Genomic DNA, 25,421 nt, shown 5'->3' with positions numbered 1-25,421 from the left:
AGTGCCTCAGAGCCCCGCTAGACTTTCAGGTTTATCCTGCTTAGTGTTGGGCCATTAGGAATATTGTATGGAAGTGTGATACGTGTGCATTTTTGTGCATTTAGTGTGTGTGTTTGTGCACATAACAGCTGGGACAGATGTAATATGGGAATAATTCATTGGCAGTTAATGGGATTTCAGTAGGAGCCTGTGTTGTTGACAGTTTACTGTAGCCGCCTACCTCAGTGTGAATTATTAAACGCCTGTGAACAGACAAAGATTCACAGACAGCACCCACACACACACACACACAGACACAAGACAGTAAACAAAGAAAAGGGCGACATTTTACTGAACCTGTTGTTATAATTACGCAAACACATATTTGGAAATTGCATTTGCTCCGGCCAAATTTGATTATAATTCACACAAGTTCAAAGAATTACATAAGTGAAATAGAACTCTACAAGATTTCAAGAAAAGCATCCAGTCCTCACAGCCTGGCTACCTACCTATGCACACACACACACACACACACACACACACACACACACACACACCCATGCACACACGTAAAAAACAAGACTGGGGAACAGCACTTCCCAAGTCGCAGGGAGCCTTAATTTAATTTCCCAGTGTTTGCTTTGAGATGAGACAAGGTCATTTGCATTTCCCCTCCGAGTATTTTTTTTAAGCTGCGACTCAGCCTGCTAGTAGAGCGGAGACACACACAGGACAAGGGAAAAGCACAAAAAGCTTAGGCTTAAATAAGAAAAGCATTGTTTTGGCCTGTTAGTGTGTGTTTCCACTGCTCCGGGTTGTCTGTGTCTGTGTCTGTCTCATTATGCAGATACACAAGGTTACAGTGGCTGCCTGCTGGGTGTCAGTCCCTGTTTGTTGCCGTGTTTTACTATCTCTTTTCAGCTTTCCACATGAACATGGGCATCACGGACGGCACTATTAAAAGCCAAGGTGCACTCTCAACCGAGCTGTCTGTCAGCATGATTGGTTGGCTGTTTGTAATCGATGGAGCCTGGCCCACAGGCCGGCCACCTAAATCCATACAGACGGTTGGGAAAGATGAGATGGCAGCAAGGAAACTGTCACACACACACAAGCAGGCACACACAACCCCCCACTCCTTGTTTAAATGGCTCCCCACTGTTTAAGACCCCATCGATCAGTTAGTGAGCGTGTGGCATTTTGACTTAAACCGTGCATGGATAATGGGCTTGGCAGACACCATACAGATAGTGGGACAGCAGCCCAAGGAACAAGCAGAGGGGGGGCTCATTAATCCAGGGGCATGCCGTGACATTGCCAACAGGCTGCAGCTGGATTGAGGAGCATCTGGAGGAGCAGCACCCCCCATCACTGACTCTCTCCTCTTTGGAGCAATGGTCTGGCCTGGTCTGGTGCAGTTGACTGCCAAAGCAGATGGTACATTGGGTGGGTACAGGCTGGGCATGAGATGTGCATGGGCAGTGATGTGGGTGATGGAAGTACACAGACATGCTTTGGCTTGCACTGGGCACACTGGTCATATTTACTTAGTGAGGGAGTGTAATGGAGGATTCATGGTTGTGCATTTTGGGTGCATTAATAGGGCTGGACATGGGGAGGCTTTGGGAATTGGTAGTGTGTACAGACTTTCTACACAAACCTGGGATCAGATTACACCATACTAACCTGACAAATCCTGATCCAAAAGACCAAATTTGCATTGGGCATAACAATTTGTCCTTTAATCCTCTATAAAGATATATATATATCAATTTAAATAATATTTTTTCTTTTATTTATTTGCCCACCACTTTGAAAATCCCTGTCATAGACAACTGATTTGGTACAGGAGAGTCACAAGTCCCTGAGAAACATGTCGTGTGGATTGTTTTGCCTTCTCTTGCCTGGTTTGACAACATCTACAACATCTGCGCTGTGTGATGCTTCGGATGCTGTGCTTGTTGACATACCCGATCTCTGGTACATGCACCCTCACAGCAGGCAAGGAATGGGATAGTAATCCGCCCTCAACTTTTAAAGTGAGACTGTCACTCTGTGTTATTTTTTCTTCTTACCTATCTCCACACTTTGTTTTAGTGCTGTGCCAGCTGCCAGCTGAGCAGCAGCTCTCACTTTTACTTCAGAGGCAGAAATCACCCAAACAAACACAATCACCAATATATTAATCCAATCTAAAAACACTAAAACTCACCATACCTCACCAGGTGACATGTTTTTTGTTTCCGACTGGTGGCTCCATCCTAGATAAGAGAATCTTGGAAAATGAGGGAAATGTTGCCCTGTCTTTACCACACGGTCAGGTATGACTGAGCTCAGTTTGTTTGGCTCACACACAAGAATCCAGCCACACAATTATTGGCCGGTCATTTCACAGTGACCGGCTTTACAGATAGTTTTATGGTGATATTTAGTTCACACATTAATCACGCTCTGCTGTCCAGATGAATATTCAGTTTGTCTCTGCTGTTCAATCCATGATGCTGCTGACGGGGTCTTTCACCTCTGATGCATCGGCCCTGCAGAACCTTTTTTTGGTTATTTCTCTGCAAAATTACACCATCATTACCGACTGAACACACACTCAGTGGTTTCCAAACTGAGACATCAATAGACTAATCACACACGCGGTACAAGCCAAATTCCACGTCAATGTGCCACAATTGCAAATGTCAGCGCTAATGAATGTAAATGTATTCAGTGTAAACCTATACACACCAGTTGAACTGTTGGAGGGCAGAAAGGTGCAACAGTGAGCAGAGAGACATACTGTCCTTCAACCAGATGGCTCGGATTCAATATGACAATCATCCTTATTGTCAATGTATCCTTAGTGCTTCATTTGTTCTGCAGCCATGCCTGACCTCTGACCTCCCTGGGGATGGGAAACTTATTGGGGAAAACAGTGTAATTCCGACTCAACAGTAGATTCATGTTGTCTTTTTTAATTATACAGATTCTTTTCTGCGCATATAAAGTCTCAGCACATCGCCTCTCATTAGCCAAGATGCGCACCAAATTGTGCTGCTTAATTAGCCCAAAACAGAGGGAGAAGAAAATTGCTAATGACAGGGAGCACAATCCACATTAAAACAGAGCATGCGCACAGGCGTGTGTGTGTAATTTTGTACTCCTATATATATCTGTGTGTATTTAGCTGAACCCCATTCGTCTGAACACAAAGTGTTGATGAGAGTAATCTGTACTACATATGGCTTCATTCTTGTAAACAGCAGACAGCTTCACTCTAATTAACCCACAAAATGAGAGGAACAGGAGGCTGCACTTTGTGTGGGCGTGCTGGACCAGCGCTATGAAAGAGGAACCTTATCGTGGTCTCATTGCTGGGACCTGAACTGTGGAAGGAGACATCTGATAGGCTGACTGCCTCCCCACAGTGAGCATCCTCTGAGCCTGTCCTGTATTGTATCATCTCAGTGGGGGATTGTGGAGGAGAGACAGTGATGGTCTCATAGCTGCTTTTTAGTGCATGCTAATGGCTAATTAGGCATTTCATGACTAAAGCTGCATGGTTATTCTCATTACATGCTACTCAGTACTCCCAAAGTGCCATAGCATTATGCTGAGGACAAGGAAAAGGCCTCACTAGGTTTTCAGTGTTTCTCTGTAAATCCTTTGTATTATGTGCATTTTTTCGTAACCTTCACACTGGCTGTATTCGCTGGTTATTCATTACAGTTTAATGGTATGATAATAGCAGCACCCCCATCTCACTCTCCATAGATGTATATTTGACTGTTCAAAGTCTTTCTCCCTGACATGATAGAGGCCCTATAGATGCTTCTGTCAGCTTAAGTCCTCACCCAGGCTCTGGGTCATTAAAATGCTGTCTGTCAAACACCCTCCAAATTAGACACAGCACATTTAAAGGGACTATGTGTGTGTTGCTTGGTGTTGTGCGTGTGTGTGAGAGAGATATTGGAGGGGTGGGGGTGTTCTTCTGTTGCTTAGCGATAAAGCAGTTAATAGAGTAGCCACTGAAGATGTTAACCAGTCTTTGTGCTGCTTGATGAACGCCCCAGTTATCATGATAATTTGACACAAGGGAACCCAGCACAGTGTTTATGTGAATTGCGACATCATTGTGTGTATGTATGTGTTTTGTGTGCGTGTGTGTGTGTTTTGTGTGTGTGTGTGTGTGTGTGTGTGTGTGTGTGTGTGTGTGGGTAGAAGGTCAAAAGGCCATTTAATAATAGAAATTCTGCTTCTTTTTGGTTTGCAGTGTCACCAACCTCTAACTGAGGGGTTGCACAAGAATGAGATGCTTTTGGGATGAGGGAATTTTGTACACACAGAGGAGATAATTGCTGATTTGAGGTCTTAACAACAAGGACTATGCCTTGTCATTAAACCATGACCAGTCAGTTTTGCACCTGGCTTGGTCTTGGTCTGCCTATTCATCCGCCTACAGACAGCCTGACAAGTGCTGCAAAGTAAAGCATAGAGTTTAAAAGCCTTATGATGACTAAATCTTTTTTAAATTGTTCTGTTTTTTTCACCTTTTATGCTGCAAGTACCAAGAGATAAGGCTGTGTTTTGGTTAGGTAACATGTTTGTTGAAATCCTAGATGCATTTATTACAGTGACATCAAACTGAGCCACTGAAGGCTAAAATCTGCAATAAACATTGTGTTTTGAGATGGCTTAGAACATTATGATGGAATTATATAAAGTCAGTTCCCTTGCTCAATTATGTCTCACGAGTTGTTGCTGCAATTTTTGGGTAGAAACCATTTATTACAGATTTGGTAACCACCAGAGAATTTATGAAAGTAGTCAAAAATCCCTCCTAAATACCACATTAGGACACAAGGACCTTGTGGAACACCACAGAAAAATCCATGCTGTGATTTGGAATCAAAAAATGTCATGAGGCTGTGATCATCGTAGAGGTCACAGCAGATCATTTCATACAGTGATATGAATTTTTTTTTTGTCAAATGGCTACTATTGGCTACTATCATCACACATGCATAAAATTGGGCTCTTGCAGTCTCCACTTTCCAGTCATACTCAATGAATGCAATTCCAAGCAAAAATACTCAAATACACCAATTTAAGAAGAGGCGAAAATAACACATTATACTGCATGCAAAAATCTGCATAGTTTCTTCCCAAAACAGCATGGGATTAACACAAAATGCATATATGTAGAGGGGAGACTTGTGGGTACCAAGAGAACACATTTTTACACAGATATCTTGAGGTCAGAGGTCAAGGGACCTCTTAGAAAATGTCCAATTTCTAGCTTAAGAACCAAACCCTCTACAGCCTCCTAAAGGTAGTAATGACCACAGTGTGATATTTACACCAGAGAGCGTAGACATGATCGTCTATGTGTAGCTTTCAGAAAATCAAGTGAGGACACTTTGCCTTGTGCAGTGTGTGAACACTCATACAAACACATGCTGTACCCACTTCTGGGAGAGATAACAGCTCTATTTATGCTGCCCTGCTTGCCTCACCATTCTCTGGTGATAACACTTAATAGTTGGCTGCTAGTGTGCGAGCACCTCGCCGTGTCAGTCGAGTGGCCAGCAGCAGCAGCAAACAGTGGACATCTGCACTCAGCCATAAAAATACAAACCAACTGGAAGGCAATGTTGGTCAATTGAAACCAAACCCAGACTTGCACGATAAGTAGGATTCAGGTATGACATGTTGACTTGGGGGCTAAACATGATGTTCTGCAGCCATGATGTGTTTGATTCCAGGTGTTACACCCGGCAACCTCCGCCTTAATGCCAGTTGTAGAATAATGCTTGAATTTTACAGATCTGTATTTCCGGTTATCCCTAAACGCAATTTATCCCTTTTTATCTATGCACTCTGATTTTATTTTTCTACAATAAGGAAACATGCCCCTTGTTGTCACAATTACACAGCCATTAACTCTCGCAGTGAGTCCACCCCACCTATCAGCGTGTTATTATTGCTGTGATTGAAGGACAATCAACATGTCCATGTGTGTGTGTTTGTAGGGGACGTGGTGTTAAAATTGAGCTTTGTAACCGCGCAGGGTGAACCAAGGGGGGTGCAGCAGATCATAAAACTGTGGTGTTTGCAATTATACTGGACGTAAACTCACTTAAGTGTGTGTGTGTTGACATACAATTCGATAAATGATTCATGATGCCATTAAGTTCTGTGAAACACTTGAGAAGAATAAGCAAGCTGTCAGCAAAACTGCACGCCAGGATACTGAACTGGTAAAAAGTGTTTCAGTTTTCACAATATGGTATCAAACTTTAGCTATGACGGCCTATTAATAATAACAATAATAGTAATATATGATCATTTTTTGTCATCTTTCTGAATGAGCATTTCCTAAGTTGCAAGATACTTTCTCTCATGTCTTTCAGGCTGTCAGTTTTGCCATGATAGATGCTCAGAGGGCGAAACAATAAGTATGTGTGATTAAGCCCCAGAGTCACGCCTGAATGAACAGAGGTCACCCTTTGACCCTGACCACTGACACCCTCTGTGTGTGTGTGTGTGTGTGTGTGTGTGTGTCGAGGCCGAAGCATTAAATAAAGGAGAGTGATGCACACTGTTGTTACCAAGACTCTGTTGCCAGTTGGGGCCAAATGTTGCACAGCCACACACAGGCCAGTGAGTGTGTTTGTGTCTGTGTGTGTGTGTTTGTGTGTGAGGAGTTGAACCCCGGCTCTGACTGCTTTCATGAAGGCTGCTGTAACCAAGGAAATGCTCTCACCACATTAGCACTCCTCTCCCTTGTGTCTCAGTGGTCTTCTTGATTACCTCTCTGGCCATTCTTGTTACCTAAGCCTTCATTTACAGATCTGAAAGCATGGGATCGATTGAAGGAGACACAGAAGCCATTAATCGGCACTGTGATGCTGAAGGTACATTTCTGATTGGCTCCTTAGATTAAAGAAAAATATGTGAGTGATTAAAGAGCTGGATGACTCCTCTGGCTTTGAGCAAGAGACTTAAGCAGTCCAATGAGATGGCACAGGGTGAGCTTGAGGGGAGCCGTGGAAGTCCCTTAATACTCCATTAGCATGGGCAGCGCTTCAGGAGATGTCATTAAGATGTGTGTGTATTTGTGCACCTGTGTGTCACACTCATGGTTGGCTGAGGGAGAAGCTCATTAAAGATGTAAGAGATGCAGGAGCAAAGAGTTCTACCAACTGGTTTATCACACACGATGACAACAGAAACCAAAGTCATCTACATCATCCTGATGAATCATTTAAGGGCGATGTATAAATTACACACACTGCAATATGATGGAACATATGTAGCATTGTCTCAAAGTGGAAAAAATGAGCTTTGAAGATGTTAAATCATCTACAGACAGATTTCCCATTTACAAACCATCAAATGTGTGTCCCAAGCCATCAACAAGCAGCAAAAGTGAAACTACTCCATGTGCACAAGTGTTAGCTTCGGAAAACTTTTGCAATAATCTCAGAAACTATCGACTATTAGTTTAAGTCTCTGGAGTCAACAGCCAATATTTCTGGGGTTCCAGTGTGTCTAGATAATGGATGTCCAGCAAGTCCCCAGGAAGTGCACTGGGCTGGAACGGTGGAATTAGAACTACAACTCTTTTTGAAGGAAACACTGCCTCAACTGCAGTTTTGCACAGTTTTGTTTTATTATATATATTATGAAGGATAAGTTGCATTTGCCAAAACTAAGTTTTCCCCACAAGAAAAATTCACTCAGCAATTCTGTCCATATTAATTCATTAATATGGACATTAATATGGTCATTAATATTAATCCATAATTCTAGAGCCAATATCATGGAGGTATCACCTCAGGTATACCACCTGGACTCTCCCACACAAAGCAAAAAGGTTTTCTCCATCACTTTGCTTCAATGATATGATGATAGTCTTGCATAGCCAAGCCTATCTGCAGCACTGGAGAAAGATCTGGCTGCACCCAATATCATTCTGGGATAAAGGACAAAAATGCTGATTATATTTCTTTAAACTAATCACATTGTCTTGGGTGGTGCTAAGCCTTAGTTGCAGCAACAGTGCCCATGCTAATTAAATAGCAAAGTAAGCAGAAAGGGAGGACAATCCATCTGAAATAAACGATGGAATTACAACTGCCGGGTCCGTCATGTGGAGCCCCGAAAAGGCTTTTCCCATAGACTTGGGAAAGAGACATCTGTAAATCAGTGGATACATTTTTCTGAACGCCACAACACCCAAAAATTGCTTTCTTCACTTGCTTAATTCATTTTGTCCAATAACATTTGGAAAGTCTAGAAGAGCAGCACATTTGAATTATTTTAACCCCATTCAAGATAGAGGAACGATAAACTGGAAGTAGCCATCTCGCTCTCTACTGTGCATGGACAGAGAGGTCTGTGTATAATGCTCAGTGGCTAAATCTACTGGTTTAGGGAAGATTTCATACAAAATATATTCCTTGTATCCATACTCAGTAAATAGGAGGAAAGGGAAGACTAATGAAAAGATAAAGAAAGGAAAAGCAGAGGAAAGAAGAAGATCTTATCTAAAGGGTTCATCTGTGCCAAGCTGCTGTGGTGCTCCATCTCTTGTAATGAACTTGATCTCAGAGATCTGCTGATCAAATGATCTCTTCAGCCAGAGGCACTCCAATTTGAGAGACCAGCAGAGGAGGCTGCAGACAGCCGCTACGTCTGACACAAGGCAGCCTGCAAAATATCATTTGTAGGGAATTAAGACAAAAGCCTCCCTTTTGTTCTCGTTCCCTCGGGGTGCCAGGGATTTCTACACTTCTGAACAATGGCTTCTAGATGCAACAGAGAAATGTGATAAAACTGCAGTGGAAACACACACACACACACACACACACACACACACACACACACACACACACACACACACACATACACACACACATACTCACATATCTGGTCTGTTTATGCTTTTGGAAATCCACAACAAACAAAGACACTCTAGTCCTAATAAGATGCATTCAACCAAGGATGAGATTAGACAGGGAGCACTGACACACACACATGCACACACACACACACACACACACACACACACACATACACATACAGAGCTGTTAGGATATCTTGCCACTTTTTAGAGACTTCAGCTTGAATGGGACTGTGAGGGAACAGCCAATCTTCTTTAAAACCCCGTCTTCCAAGATTGTTCTGTTTGTGTATATTTGACATAAAATATGTCTGGGCTAAAGTAGTTGTCAGATACATTCTTGGCATATTTGGCTTTCCTTTACATGGCACACACACACACACACACACACACACACACACACACACATACCTGCTCTAGACTGTAGCCTGTCACTGTTGCGACAGACACATTCTTCATATACAGTAGGAGTCCTGTCTGGTCTGCGTCCCCTGCTGTGACCCGTCTCAACCTCATTCCTGTTTCCATTCCTAACACACACACACACGCAGACACACAGACACGCACACACACACTTACTGTATATCTGCTCCAGGTCCCCCACTTGGTAGGCTGAGGTGAAGGCTGAAGGTAATGGTTTCCATTTTTCCTTAATGCCAGTGGGTCAGGGAGCGATGGCAGGGCAGAGCTTCATTACAGCAGCCCAGCAGGGCCCCATGTCTCCTGTAGGGATTCATTATCTTTCTGCCCCTCCCTCCCACACACACACATACACACAACACGGCTATATCCTACACTCTTAATATAAAATTCTATATATTGTCAGATAATGATCCACTAGGTTTGTACCATAGCAGGACTCCTCCGTGCTGTGAGGCTGCAACATCCACTCTTTTTTGAAGAAAACACTGCCAAGGCTGCAATTTTGCACTGTTTTGTTTCATTAAAGATGGGTTGCATTTGCCAAAACTTGAGTTTTCACAACAATAAAATTTAACACAGCAATTCTGTCCACATTGCTGATTCCAGAGCCAATATGTTATTGTGCTTGTCACTGTGTCATCTACACCGCAGGTATACCACCTGGAATCTCACAGACAAAGCAAAAAGGTTTTCTCCTTCACTTTGCTTGATGATATGAAGATAGTCTTGCATAGCCAAACATATCTGCAGCACTGGAGAAATATCTGGCTGCACCTGTTGTCATTCTGGGACTAATTACAATCTTCTTGGGTGGTGCTAAGCCTTGGATGCAGCATGGCGCCGATGCAAAACTGATAGCGGAGTAAGCAAAAAGGGGAGAATTCTGTCTGAAATCAGCAGCCAGTGATCCCAACAGTCTACATCTGATGAGTCAATTTAATATCATATTATTTAAACATTTTGGGCTTTTTAAAAAGATTTTTTTTAAAACATCAAAAGAATCTTCGACTAAACACAGTTTATCCACAGAGGCAGAACAGTGTCTACTGTCTAGCATCTATTCACGATCGACTACCAGCGGAGAAACACACACATGCACAATAAACACATTCACACAGATAAAGATAAAGATTTATACACAGGGACATTCATTTTTTATTTTCAGATGTTCTTAGTGCAGACTACAAAAGCAACACAAAGAGGCACATTTGCAGCAACACACACCCTTACACACAAACTGATTAATGGGAGCTCATATATAGTTACTGCGCCCAGGTGCAGAGCTCCCGATCTCCTTTTGTCTACAGCAGCCTTGTGTGCATCACATTCATACTGATTCACTTCTCTTTCTTCCATTGCTTCATAAACAACACGCTGCCAAGGCATCAGTTTTTAAAACTGTCTATAGATGCAAAATTAATTTACACAACAAAGGTGAATTCCTGCAGCAGGGCTTTTCTTTTTTTTTTCTCACTTGAGTTACAGGGTCGTCTACGTGCTGAGTGAGCTCTGTAACCCCAGGACGTAGGAAGCCCATTCAAAATACATTCTGCAATTTGAAAAATGTGCCGCAGTCAATTGGAAAATAAGTACCCTGTTCTTAGCCCACCTCATGAATTCATGCATTTTGCACTTTTCATTATACCTGCGGTGTTCTGCGAGAGGTTATGAGTTTTACCGTGTATTCCATCAAAGAGCTGGTGTCGTTGCTGTGTTTTTGTATAAATGTTTATTTATTCAGCGAGGTCTACTACATCTTCTGTGCCGTTTTCATTCATGCATTTAGCAGGGGTGGGGGAGAGTGCGGCAGAATAGGGCACAATTTTAAAGTAGGGAGGCACATTTGTAAAATGAGTATAAATGTGTTGCCGAGAATAAATTGCACATTATTAATAGCTACATTGTTTATTCAGTGTCAAAAAAAAGAGCTAAAACAAATATTCAAAAGCATATTCAAATTATATCAATAAATTGGTTCTATTTGTAACAAAAAACAATGACAAATTGTGCAGAAGATTTTGTGTGTCTGTATTTAAAAAAAAAAAAAAGCTACTATTTCTCTCTTTATGGTTCATTTGCTTGTCTTAGTTCTTGTGTTGCATGTTCTGTGTGTGTCTTCTTGTGGTTACTTTGCATCTCTTTGTAGTCATTTTCTGTCTTTGCAGTTGTTTTGTTTATCTTTATTGCTTTTTTTTGTGTCTTTGTAGTAGTTTTGGTTTTCTTTATTGCTTTTTTGTCTCTTTGTTGTTTTTTTTATGTGTCTTTGTGGTTGCTTTGCATCACTTTGTAGTAATTTTGCATCCCTTTGTGGTTGTTTTGCATCTCTTTGTAGTTACATTGCATCGCTTTGTTGTAATTTTGCATCGTTGTAGTTGTTTTGCATCACTTTTTGCATATGTCTGTTGTTGTTTTGTGTCTTTTTGTGGTTGCTTTGCTTCTTGTTGAAGTCGCTTTGCATCTACTTGTAATGGTCATAACAACTCCAGTAGTGGTAGCACACATGCATTTTATGAAACCAATCTTGTCGGGACAAATAAAGTTGAACCAGTTCCTCATTTAGTGGCTTTTAACTGCTTTGTATAATACATAGAAGACATTATATCAGGATTTGTATCACACTCACTGTGGCATGTTCTCTCGGGTGACTCCACGACACAGATGTGAACTGTGATGCCAGAGCACAGCTGGATATACAATGCACCTACCAGTGTCACCAGGTTGTTCTGACTTTCACGGCTGACATTCCCTGTTGGACCCGAGGCAGCTACTGAACCCAGGAGACGTCTAGCTTAAGGGCTTAGCCTCAGGGCCGTAGGCTGTCAACACAATCAGGGGGTTAATGTCAGACACACTGCTGTACAGACGAACACACACACACACACACACACAGACATCACCTTTAGCAGCTGTAGGAACAGACCTTCGGGGTTTAGCAGGTAAACCATTGTTTCCTTATTGACTGTTTCCTCACACCTCATCGCCGTGGCCATCGCAATTTTTCTCATTTGATTGATGTCTTCAATCTATTTGCCACTTTTTCTCTTGTAATATTTGTATTTTTTTCCCCATTCATGCATGTGAGGTACTGTCTCCCGTGCTAATTCAATCTGCGAGGTGAGATGGATGGATTGAGGGAGATTAGCTTTGGTTATGTTGTACACTGACACAACCCCGTGTGCGCTGTGGGTTGTCTCATAAGGGCTAGGGAAGTCAAGGACAAGCAATTTGTCTAAGGTGTAAATTAATTTGCAACATTAAAAAAATAGATGGTGATATGGAAATGAAAGTAATTAAGATGATAAATTGGATGCAGCGGGTGAGATTCATGTGTCATCGCTACAGTGCTCCCAGGATGGAGATTCACAGTCATAAGCGTGAGTTCAGATGGCTCAGCATGCACTGGGAGCTAAGAGACACTGAAGTGGTCCTTGTTTGGAGGCTGCGGAAATTGTGTCCAACTGACTGAATACTAGGCTGCACATCTTGTGTTTCTTTCATGTTGTTACGGTTTCTTTAATTTGCTTTATTTTTCTCATATCTTCATCTGCAATTGGCATTTACACTATTCCCTTACTGAAAAATTCAGCAGCAATATCTCTTTGCAGCAGACGGCTAACATCTCCTCCCACAATGTTTCTGCAGGGGAACCTTTTGTAAATACCAATAATTTCAAGTAGCTGTAATTGCTACTTACACCACCTGATTTTTTTTTCCTTTTGTAATTTATGCGTCGTTGTGAAGGGTTAGGCAGATGTGTGCATGTGTGTGCGTGCGTGTGTAAGGATCATATTGATTTGCATTCAGTGGAGACTTTAGTGGTTTGGGGCCCACTCTGTGTCACTACAGCCCAAAAGTCCCCTGTATCCTACTTTAAGTGGAGCTCTGATTCACACCATTATATCACGTCTTCTTTAACGGCATGTTACCACAGCTGAGCCCATAGTGCAACCGTAATAACAATTTGTGGTAAAACAGAGTTGTCTATATAGTCATATGGATTCAATGAAGCTTCTAGGAATTGAATAACTCGAGTTTATCAAGTTTTTACCTGGTGTTGGCAGGCAAATGTTGTACCTCTGGACAAAGCCAGACTGACTGTTTCCCCTGCTTTCACTCTGTTTGCTAAATTATATTTTGGTATGAATCTTTTCACCAACCCCTCTGGGGAAGAAGTGTATTTGTTGTTGTGGAATTATTCCTCTAATTTTACCTTTAATACTTTTACAACTGCATCTTTGTTCTCTATGTCTTTTGTCTTTTCAAAGTATTCACAGTATGTTGCTGCTTAATGTCTTATCTTCAATACTCAATGCCATATCTGTTGTGTTCTTATCTGTATCATTGTCTTTGCTGCTGCAGTCCCACACAGGGAATCATTAAAGCTGCACTTAATCGTCTGATATAATCTTCAAGATGCAAAAAGCGTGTAGAGTGAGACTAAACAAAACATTTGCATGCGCAAAAGCATTCTGGACCCGGGGCTTTAACCACCTATGCAGTCAGTATGAGCTTAGTGCAGTCTGACTGAGTCAGTGATAAACAGACCTATTACTGAGTGCTGATTGACCAGTCCACAGGCAGGCCTGCTCACTCTGAAGATAGCACAAGCTATTTTATTGCCCTGCTAATCTCTCTCAACTCCCTGTATTTTATTTCCTCACTGGCTTTCTCTTTCTTTGCGCTCTCGTTCTTTTATCTCCTCATACAGAGCTCAAGGTCAACAGGTTTTGCCTCTGCTGACAGGAGTGCACAGTTTCCACTGAAAATGGTTTGATCTTCTCTTCAACAAGTCGCTTTCCCTTGGACTCTGACAAGTTATTCCCCCGTGGTTTCAGTCCAGCTTTGTAAACATTCTGAGCACATAGTGCTGCTTTGTCCCAACTCTTTATGGTAACTGGAAAGCAAGCTGTACCCAATACATAGATTTCTCCCAATTTTTGATAATTCTAATAAAAAGTAGCAGCAATTGTTCATTGTCATTGTCAAATCTTCTTAATTATGCACTGAATATTCTGTGTTTTTCAATATGAACAGCTTCAGTATTTCTTTTCTAAAGCTGGGGTCCTGTTGGAAGTGTCCTTTCCAATGGACCAACACCCACTATTAAAATTATTTGAAAATACTATCTACCAAAGTACTCCACTGAATTCTTTAAAACTTCTTCTCTCCCCATTGCCCCCTTTTCCTCCCCACCTTAATCTTTCTCAGAAGCATTTATTAGGGAGTTGTGTTTTATTTGCCGCTGTGTACGTGATCACCTTAAGCCGACTGTTTCAAGAAATGTAGGTAGTCGGAGGAGCGTCATTAGCATAATTTCCCAGAGGCGCACTGAGCTTAATTATCAACATGGCTGTGTGCAGACTAGAGCACAGCTCATCACATTAGGATGGGGTCCCTGCTGTTTATGCCCACGCTTCGCCAGGTCCCAGCTGACTACCTGGAGATTCATTGCTGGCACAGTTCAACTCCAGACAACTCGAAAACTTTCATCTTCCACGCTATGTTTCCTCACCTTGAGCACATGGAGGGGTCGAAATAATGGAAGAACTCAATGCACATTTACATAACACCGGAGCCTCTGGTGGACCGGTTGTAAACAGTTATTTTCTTTTAAATATGATTGGATCTTCACACGGAGTAATCTGATGTGTGTGTTCTTCCCACACATTGCTCGGCTATTCCTTTATCTTCATCTGTGGTATCTGCTTAATGCACTGTCACATCTGTGTGTTGGACGTCCCTTGGCTTCCTTCTCCCTGCTGCCAGTCTGGAGGTCGAGGAAAAAGTGTGTGTTCACTGCGTGATAGAGAAACAGAAATTATCCTTCCCCATCTCCATTCGCCTGCAGATAGAGGGGGGGAAATGGAAATATTCCTTGTGTGCGGCCAGTGAAAAGGCAATTTCCTAGAGACACAACACTGTTATGCACTGCCCTTTGTTACGCTTTCATTACTGGACACACACACACACACACACACACACACTGTGTGTATACCACCTTATACACAAAGTGATTAAATGGTGCAGTTTAGACCCTAATCTTTTGGAATTAGTTGCACTTGTTGTTGACCCCCAGGTGTTTAAATTCCACTCTTTACCTGGACATTAATATATATGAATATGCAAACACGTATGCATGACTGTATGTGCCGATGTATGTACAATATTACAGTGATTTTATGTGGGTCACACAGTGTTTACTGCCCCGGGCTGCTGTTGTAAATCAGCACCTCATTTACATCAGCTTGCCTGATCACATCTGGGTTATTATTATTGTCTACATGGGACAGGATAAGCTCACCTGTTCTATTCAGGGAAAATGCTTGCTGATGGAAAAACAGAACATGAGACAAGATGATAAAGAACATGGAGGAGGAAGACACCGCAGGAGAACAGTGCTCCTGATGTATAGCTTTGGGCCTGCATCTGTAATTAAGCAACATTTCTCAGCTCTTTTCAGCATATGTTTCCTGTCACTGTGTTTCATCAATGACAAAGATGGCCGGCAACGCAAACAAATGAGTGTTGTGTTGGCAAATCAAGATTTATTAGACCTATTTTGTTGTTGGTTTGTATTCGCCTACATGTCTTTACCTAGAAGAAGGCAAGTATTATCCTTGGAGAGGAGAAAAATATGCGTCTTTTCCTCCACTGGCTTGTGTGTTGATGTCTTTGCTATGCAAGGTAATGTGACATCAAACAAGTCTGTGGTAATGTAAGGACACAGTGTAATGTGTATGCTCTTTCATGTGTCTTTGAAGTGAATAGCAGATAATGTCCCTGTTTGGACAGCAGCCAGATAAGAAGTTTCGTTCAGGAGGGAGAGTAAGCAGTGGGTGCTGGTGACACGGAGGACAGAAGTAACACCCAAAGGTCCACCGTGGTTCTGTACTTCTTTTTCTAATGTTTTTGTATTTACACGTCTGACTGCTCCCGTCCCCGTGGAGCAGGCTGTGTCCACCCGACTGTCTGTCTGGCTTGTAGGTCAGAGAAGATAAGCAGCGCATTAGTCTGCTCTAATATATTCTATTTCTTGCTGGCTGCAGGCTTGGACTGTATTGTATAACCTGTCCTGTCTTATTTTTCAATCTAAGTGTCTTTCTCTTGCTGACTTCTCATTATAAAACACTTTAAAGTGCCTGTTCTCAATAGAGGAGCACGCTAGGACACTTAGTTAGTAGACTGTTAGTGAACTCATGCTGGACTCAAGTGCCCCTTGGATGTACCAAAGTTTTTCTTCCAACTTCAGTGTTTTCAGTTTTAAGTCATAATATGGAAACATGATGAGAAATTATGAGTTTTATTAAGTGTTTAAACAACTTGCTCTTCCCTAAACCCACTTAAATATCACAAACCTTGACTTGATGTCAAGGTAATGCTAAAAAATACCTTTACTAACTAATTTAGATAACTCAATGTGGACAGCAACAAATGGTTAGAACGTATACAGGGGGGTGCAAAAGTAGGTATACGGTAATGAAAAATAAAATGTGCACACAAAACGTATTATATTGATTATACAAACATATCAATAATAAACATATGAATCCCTCTAATGTTCAAACTGTTTGCCCCCAGCATTCACACATCCTAGCCCCACTAATAAAATACTGGTAATACTGGAATAATGCAGCCCCTGTATACCATATCACAAATTACCTAAAATTATTATGTGAACGTTTTATTATGTAATTAATGTGAATTGAATGAGATTTAATAAAGTTTCTCCATCAACCCAACATTCACTTTCGCACACCATTTTTAATAGGGCCTGACTGATATGTGATTTTTGGGCCAGATACCTATACTGTTTTTAAACGAGAAAAGGTCATTGATTACCAATATTAGGGCTGATTCAGTGAATTTTTGATTTGGAATGAAAATGTACCTTTTCTATGTAGACAGTGCACCGATATGACTATGCAGAGTTATTCAGAAGGCTGCTTTCTTAAACAAATAACTTTATTAAAGTAGATTATTATCAATTGTGCATACAATGTATTACATTGCCAGCTACATCACTATCTTTTGAGAAGTAGTGGCACACGCTTTTCAGCCATCTCTTCATCCAGCAATCTGCTGGTGGTGTACCATTTTTGTAGAGTTGTTGTTTTGACTTGAGGGGGCGTTCACATTAAATTTCCCAGTCGGGTACTAATTTTTCTGATTAATTCCACACCACATGAATGCAGGTTAAGCCACAGCCCAGCTGTAAATCTTCCCCCTGATCCTTACAAAAGTTTAACAATACCATATTGTTTAGACAGTGAATTACTGTGCTTCAATATGAGGCTACTGTAAAACAGGTTTTACTGTGTGATAGTCGTCTGGACAGGCGTCTCTATGTCTGGCCCAGGGTGACAATATTCAGTGCACTTAATATATCTTATGTAAGTGTTTGCCAGAGGGAGCAAATGGACAGACGACACCGCAGCAAAACAGGAATTAAACAGCACTGCATCTAAAGAAGCAGAGCCACCCATTTCCTATTGAGTTTAATTCAACCCTTCCCATCGGATAACAGAATTATGACAGTCAACGCACAGAGGCAATAGAGTCTGATCCAAAGCAGAGGTCTTGGCATCACTATGAAGCTCACAGAATTGAATTTGTTATAAGTAATATCTTGGGAAGAATAAAATTGAGAGATTCTATAACAGATACAAGGTGTATGGATGTCTGGGACTACAGTATATTGGATTTCTGACATTTCTGACAAGAGTTGAGTCCAGACTTACCAGATATCTACGACTGAACTCAGGCATTCACATGGAAATATGACACATGAGTAATCCCATGATTGGTGTGTTTCTAGGTTTGTGCAATAATCTAAGTCAGTGGGTTCTGTGTAAAAGGTCTGTGATGAAATTGATTCAGTGTCACGCTTGGACGCCAGGTTATCACACACCTTCCTGCCCTACAAACCCATTCAATCTCTTTCTCTCATTCTCACTGCTGCGAACCCACTTCGCCGTCTCTGGAAGCAGCTTTCTATTTCTCGCTACACCACTGAGAAAGAGATTCAAGGTTAACTTACCGGAGTCTTTGTGGGGTAGTACAATGTTTTTCCTGTTTTATTTAATTTGGGATTTCTCCTCTAGTTACTGTAGAGGCACACACACACACACACACAAAAACCTTCACACAAAAACAGATAAGCAAGCACATAAAGGTTTGTGCTATTCATTAGCGTATACAAAGGCCTCTGCAGCCTTGCAGCTAAATGTGAAAACAGGTCGACGCTGATGAACAATGAAATCTAGTGCTCTTGGATGCTTCTGGCTGTTTTGCCTTTCCAAATCAATATTTTTCTCCCTCAGTCTGGAGTCTGAGCGCACTTCAAAAAGCTGCTGAAGAGTGCATTCAAACAAGTTGTCAGTAATAAGAAATACAGCAAGCAATCCAAGGACGTTTTCCATGATTAACAGACTGTAAGTATGTCGAATAACATCATTGTGAATTAAAAAGTAATTTAAGAAATTTGAAAAAAACAATTAGAGCTAATAAGCAGAAGTGGCAGCTGGCAGTTGATTATTTTTTTAGGGTTATATATGACAACAGACAAATTTAAAAAAAATCCTAACCTCCCTTCTTGGCACTGTGTGTAAACTTTGCAATGAAACTGGGACACACATTAGTGTCCAGCTAAGTTGAGGTCTCACCATTATTCACTGTCTCATCATCTCTGAGCCATTATGATAGCCTCGTGCACTCAGCAGTATTCATTTGATCCGGCCTGACACACTCGCTCCTCTTTACTTTTATTCCTCTGTGGAGAAAGGACTGGACTTAACTCCTTGTCTTGACTTCTTACAAATGCAGACCGCTAATTGGGGGTTGGAAGGTTGGTAAACTGTCGGCTAGTTGGGTCTATTAGGGGGCAATTGATGGAAGCGCTTGTAGCTTTTTACTGCCTGGTGGCTACCGTGGAGAGCTCTTTGAAACCTATGTAAGGGACTTTGGGAAAATGGTTGTGGAGTTAATGATTATTTTTAGATTGAAACAAAGGCCACCTTTGTTGTGTAACTATCAGATTTGCATTTTTTAAAAATAAATCTTAAAATAAAGAAGAAATATGAGAAAAAAGTTGTTCTTTAAATCCTCCCCCGCTCTCCCAAAAATCTAAACTGCATTCTCTAAAGCAAAACTAAGATACATAATCCTCCCCCATCGCAGACCCTTGTCTGTCTCCTCATAGTCCATGACTGAATTTAAATACAACCCCAATTCAAAAACAATTGGGGCGTTTTCTGAAACACAAATAACACAGGATGCAATTATTTGCTAATCCTTTGTGATGTACATTCATTTAAAAACTGTCAGTATATTTTATGTTCAAACTTTTGTTTCTGGAAATAACCGAACACAATATATCTTATCTAAGCATATATGTCCCCGGTCACACAGGGGAGTCCACATGCACATTACTCTCGTGGCTGCACAAGTAATGAACACTTTTAGGCCTCAGTCTCCCTGTACGGCATCGTGGTGTCATGTCAGCCTCTTTCATCACGCTGCCCATTCCTCAGAGGATTAGATTACCGGGCCATGTAAGACCCTGTTGAAATGAAGTTTGTCCACCTTGGAGTTGAAACTAGAATGCTGTGTTTTCTCTACTTTAATTCAAGGTTTTTTTTTCACAAAACATGCACCTCGTTTTTCTGCATTATGCACCATATACAGTATGCAGTACATGCAGTTTGACATTAGGGTTGTTTAAGGACTACTCACCTCATGTAACCTCGAATTCATAGAGAAAACTTTTGTTTCTCTTACATGCCTTCATGGTAAACAGATTATCTATAATTTTCTTGGATGAATTGAAGTAACTGGGGGCCATATTTAACAACAGCAAAACTCAAAATATCCCAGAGAACTTGTGCAGTGCAATCTGACTCATTCATCCAGTCATTAGTTCCTCAGTAGTTCCCAAACACATGCCTTTTAGCTAAAATCTTACTATTAACAAAGGACAAAAAAACAACTATTTTATCCCACACATCCTCATTTCTTACCCCAGGTGTTTGCGATTAAGGTGTGTTGTTGTTGTGGCACTTAATGTAGCTAATCATGCCTTGAAAATACAGTCATGAAAAAAAAATTGACCATTGTTTTCTTCAAATTCTTGTTCATTTTAATGCCTGGTACAACTAAAGGTACGTTTGTTTGGACAAATATAATGATAACAACAAAAATAGCTCATATGAGTTTAATTTAAGAGCTGATATCTTGACAATTTCCATGGTTTTCTTGATAATAACCAAAATCATTATCAAGAAAACCATGGAAAATGGCTAGATATCAGCTCTTAAATTAAACTCTTATGAGCTATCTTTGTTGTTATCATTACATTTATCCCAACAAATGTACCTTTAGTTGTACCAGGCATTAAAATGAACAAGAAATTAGAGAAAACAAGGGTGGTCTAATAATTTTTTCCATGACCGTAGATGAGGGGTGGGTTACAGTGGACTGGTAAAATCACTTAATTCTAACTCCACAGCCCTACATTTTTAAACTTAGTTGACATCACTTGAGGCAATGTATCAGACTCTATGCAGCTTCCTCTGGAGCCACAAAAGGCTTTACACAACAGCAGTACGATCTGAAAAACTGACTTTGATGTGTAAAATCGTTGGAGTTCCCCTTTAAGAAATGCTTTGGTTTGGTTTCATCGCTCACAGATCGGAAGGATGAAATTGATCCATTTGGAGTTAGCCTCTGATCTGAGCTTGATTTTACAGTTTTTCGACAGTTCTCTTCTCATTAAAGGCTTGCAAAGATCCAGTCAGCCTGAGCTGCATCTTATCTGATCCAGACACCCGCCCTGCATACTCCTAGTGTGATTGATAAAATCCAGTCTTCAACCTGCTTACCTGACACTTGCTACCTGAAACTGCTGCCTGAATTTCATTCCTGTATTGATTATCTGAGGGTTATGCTGTGTTCATTTATCCATACTGTTTGCTTTAGTTGTCACCATTTCAGAGTAGCAGGGAAGTGGCCTTGCACACTTGTGCCTTTGTGTTTCTTCCACAAAAGCCAATGATAGTTTGATAAAGAAGGTCATTAAAGTGTCATTAGGCAGTGAGCTTTGAGGCGCTGGGCCCCTGCAGATAAAACATGGGGCCACTCTGAGAGCTGGGAGGGCTGGGTACAGAGTTAGGACACGCAAGGCAGAGAGGCAGACCCTCAAATGAACTCCGCAGAGAGACTCTACAGCAGGCCCAGACAAACCACACTCAAGAGATACCTCTTATTCACCCATTCAGACCTCTTTCTTTGTGATTCCTCCCCATCATCCCTCTTCTCCTCCTAACAGTCAATCCCAAAGGCCCCAATGTGCAACTAGAACATCAGTAAAAGCTTCCTACCCCCTCATCCCTGTTCTACAAGCACAATCCTTCACTGCCCACACAAACCATCGATTTGATACTTATACAGCTATCGCTGAGTTGTTCTCACATGAGCACTGTTTTCTACTGACCGTGAAGCTGCTGCCCTTGAAAGTATGAAAACTGACATCTCCTGAAATCAATAGAGCGTAATAAAAGATATGTTTGTTGTGTTTTCTGGAGAGCTACTCACTATCACAAGTTCAAGCTTTTCCTGTAACCCCAGCTCTCCAAAACTAAAACAACTATGACACCTGGCATTGTAATGGAAATCCAGCCAGCACTCAGAATGACTAAGAGCACCAATGATAGCCTGTAGCGCAGTCAATAACTGCTTGGCAGCACAGGCTGGGAGACTTGACTCAATTTGTAAAAGTGAGCCACTCTCTGGCTGCATGTGCGCTGAGGATAGCGTCTCAGAAAGCTGATTGCAGCACAGAGTTTTAAAATAAGGAGTGCAAATGGATCAAGGGGACATGAATCATTGTGCATTAGAAGTTTCTGTCAATTACAGATCATCAGCGCTTTTGTTGTTCAAAACATTAAAAGCACAGTTTGGCCACTGTTGAACTTATGAAACTATCTAGTTAATGATTTATGTTCATATATGTAACACGATGCAACAAATCATCATGTCTCAGTGCAAATGGAGGTACTTCAGCACTGATGAAGTACCTTCATTATACACTTAACTCTCAGTCACACTGGCAGGTTTTTCTACAAAACCTCTACTGCCACCAAGTGGGTGCCAGTTGGTACACTGCTACAGTAAACCAATCGAGAAAGTATGTTTAATATTAGTGAATCAACAGTCTATATATTTTACTCTCAATGAAATAATATTTTGTTTATAAAAGAATAAACATTTAGCTGTAAAATCAATTTGTTATCTTGTGTTTTTGCGCTAAATCTTTCTTCCAACAGCCTGTATCATAGTTGCTCAAACTGTGCTGGCCCTCAGACAATTAATAATATTACTATTGTAATATATACTGTATATATATATATATATATATATATATATACTGTATATAAATACACTACTTGGATACTGCATCAAACTGCATGCCCTAACAAACATCTGTCGATTTCGGAATGAGTACTTATATCTTTTTGGTAATCGATTTCTCCTAACCGACTTTGTCTTCTCTCTCTCTTTGTTCTTTGCAGTGTTCATCATGGCTGCTGGACTCTTGGTCTACCCCTTCGGCCTGAACTCCTCTCTGGTCAGGTCCTTCTGCGGGGACTCGGACATCTACTACGTTGGCGACTGCCAGATCGGCTGGGGCTACATGCTGGCTATTGTCGGAGTCATGCTCACCGTCTTCTTGCCCTTTTTTGCCAAATATGCACCAAAGGAGCATCTGTCCCCAACCCCTCTGCCCACGCTGTTATAGTGCATTGATACGATTTCTTGTTTTTTTCCCTCCTGACCACTCTCTCTGACCTGAGCTCGATGTCATGGAGAGACACCTGCATCCCGTTTACAGATGATGCTGTTTGGGACTCAGTGATAACTGAAGCTAACACTCAACAACAAACGCTGTCTTCCTGCATCTCTTATGTAACTAATTCAAATTAAAGTTATTTTAGATGGAATGTTTTATGTTACAATAATACTCTGTGGTTATAATTTTTATCATGAGTTTTCTGCATATTGACTTATCTGTTTTATTCATGTCAGTTCTGGAGATGATGCAGTCAGAAGATGTAAGGACAGAATTTCACATGATAAAAAATAACCACAAACATAACTACTTTCTAAAAATGCCAGTGTTTTTCTTTTTTTTTTGTGGGTGACAAGTCAAAATATGTAACATTCCAAAACAGACTGGAGGTCGGCTGCATAAAGAGAGTGGAAGTACGATTATGTGGCAGTAGGACTCGTCCAATCAAATGTTTCAATGAGAGGTTGTAAAGAACATTGGACTCAATGACACTTTGAACAGTCAGACTGAGATTATTATTAAGAGTGTCATGTACTGACCATGTATTGTGCTGAAGCCTTTGGACTGTACATATGGGCTGGATCTACCGGAGCTGACGTTTGAGGTTTAAAAAAATACCACATTGAGAAGAGAAATCTGATGCTTTGAAGGATTTTTGCTCTTCAGACTTTTGCCTTCCAGTCTTGTGACCAGGCACTGAACCATTGGGAGTCAAAAAGATGTTTTAGCTTTCAAAGACAGTGCATTTAGGAACTGTCTGGAAGAAAACAACAATAGACACAGCATCAGACCTGCCGAGAGGACATAAAAAAATCTCTTCTCATAATGAGGAAGTGAATCATTCTAATAAGTAGTGGTTTCAGAGCAGTGTTGTTAAAATGTTTTGTTGGGCATCCTTTTGTTAACTTTTTCCCCTAGAACTGTTTGTGTAATGTAACTCGCTTGTTAAACATGAGCAATTGTTTTCTGTCTACAACACACAATACTAAACACTCTAATTCAGGAAAAAAATATTGCAAACAGGCAGGGAGACGTAGGAATTTTGTCAAAAAAATGCATGATAAGATGGGCTTTGTTAATGGTAGAACAACTGATCTAGATTTTAAATGTGATCTGACCAACTTGTGCCTTTTAACATAACCAAGTCAAGTGTTTAATACAATTATCAGGTTATCATCTTTTTCTGCTGAAAAACTATGGATCCTGTTGTGTGATGTGTTATTTTTTTCTATTTTCTCCTCTCAGAGTTTAAGTCTTTCTCCTGTACTTGATGCAGTATGATCTCATTAACTTGAGAAAATGTTCTGGAGGATAAAAAAGATGATGTCTTCTAATCCTTGGAGGTAAAGTCAGAGAGAGGGGGGAAAAAAGGAAAGCAGTGTACTTATGTTCAATTATGCCCTGAGACATTTCTGCCAATTATCTAGAAGAGGTAAATCACTTGAATTGCTATATTAAAAGGTTGTGACATGCAGCTAACAGATTAATTCCTGGCATCCTTGTCTTATGTGATTTAGAAATTGAGTGGTAGTGGAGGGAGCTGTACAAATTGAACTTCGCCTATGGTTATCTGTGCTGAGCTGACACATTATTCACATTATGTGTAAAACGTGGCTTAAAATAATTAGCTCCTCGAGTAAGCTAATGTGTTGCGGTGTTTTCGTCAATTCACTTCTCCTTTTAAGCGCTGGCACCATTCCTGTCATGTTCCAAGGACAAAATGTCTACTTCTCCACTTACTCTCCCTGTACACTGCCAATTCATCGAGCTAGACTCCTTTTTCTAGTGGGTGTTTATGTGTGCATTAGTGTTGAATAATGGGTTGGATTTTGCGAATGGGTTAATCTTTAAGTATTTCCCAAATTTGGGTTCCCATAATTACATGTCCTGACATTAAGAAAATTACTGTGATTATGTTGCCATAGTTTAAAGAAGGTCAGGAGAGAAATGTTGGTATTGTATTGGACCTCATACTGTGCTTGACTGTGGGAATGACTGGCGTGACTGCACTGGACTTATTCCCCTATTTGTTGAACCATTGTGTGTAAAGTCTCAGCACTGGTGAAACTGTTTTGGTAGAGTAGAATTATTGTTTTTTCCATTGTGGTGTTTGACTGTAAATAAACTAACTGTAATTAATATCACATGTTATTCCTAACTGCCCCGTTTTTCAAAGATATATTTTGAGATATTACCTCATCGTGTTTGCTTTACCTGAATTAACCTCTAAACAATGTTTGCTGTTCTGTGAATTTTCTTTGTAATAAAAATATTTCA

The 25,421-nt window shown here is 40.9% G+C and overlaps 1 protein-coding gene across 1 annotated transcript in view; it reads left to right on the top strand.

Annotated features, from left to right (window-relative positions):
• Nucleotides 1–25,288, top strand: part of LOC131986279 (LHFPL tetraspan subfamily member 7 protein) — a 114,270-nt gene extending 88,982 nt beyond the window's left edge. Inside the window, exon 3 of the mRNA XM_059351159.1 lies at nucleotides 22,867–25,288. Coding sequence (XP_059207142.1) covers nucleotides 22,867–23,093 — 227 coding nt within the window. The 3' untranslated portion in view covers nucleotides 23,094–25,288. The remainder of the gene's footprint in view (nucleotides 1–22,866) is intronic.
• Nucleotides 25,289–25,421: the final 133 nt, after the last annotated feature.

This window comes from Centropristis striata, chromosome 15 (genome assembly GCF_030273125.1).
Source record: "Centropristis striata isolate RG_2023a ecotype Rhode Island chromosome 15, C.striata_1.0, whole genome shotgun sequence".
Lineage (NCBI taxonomy): Eukaryota > Metazoa > Chordata > Actinopteri > Perciformes > Serranidae > Centropristis > Centropristis striata.
The sequence above is the reverse complement of the archived record's forward strand: the minus strand, read 5'-3'. Positions and strand labels throughout refer to the sequence as shown.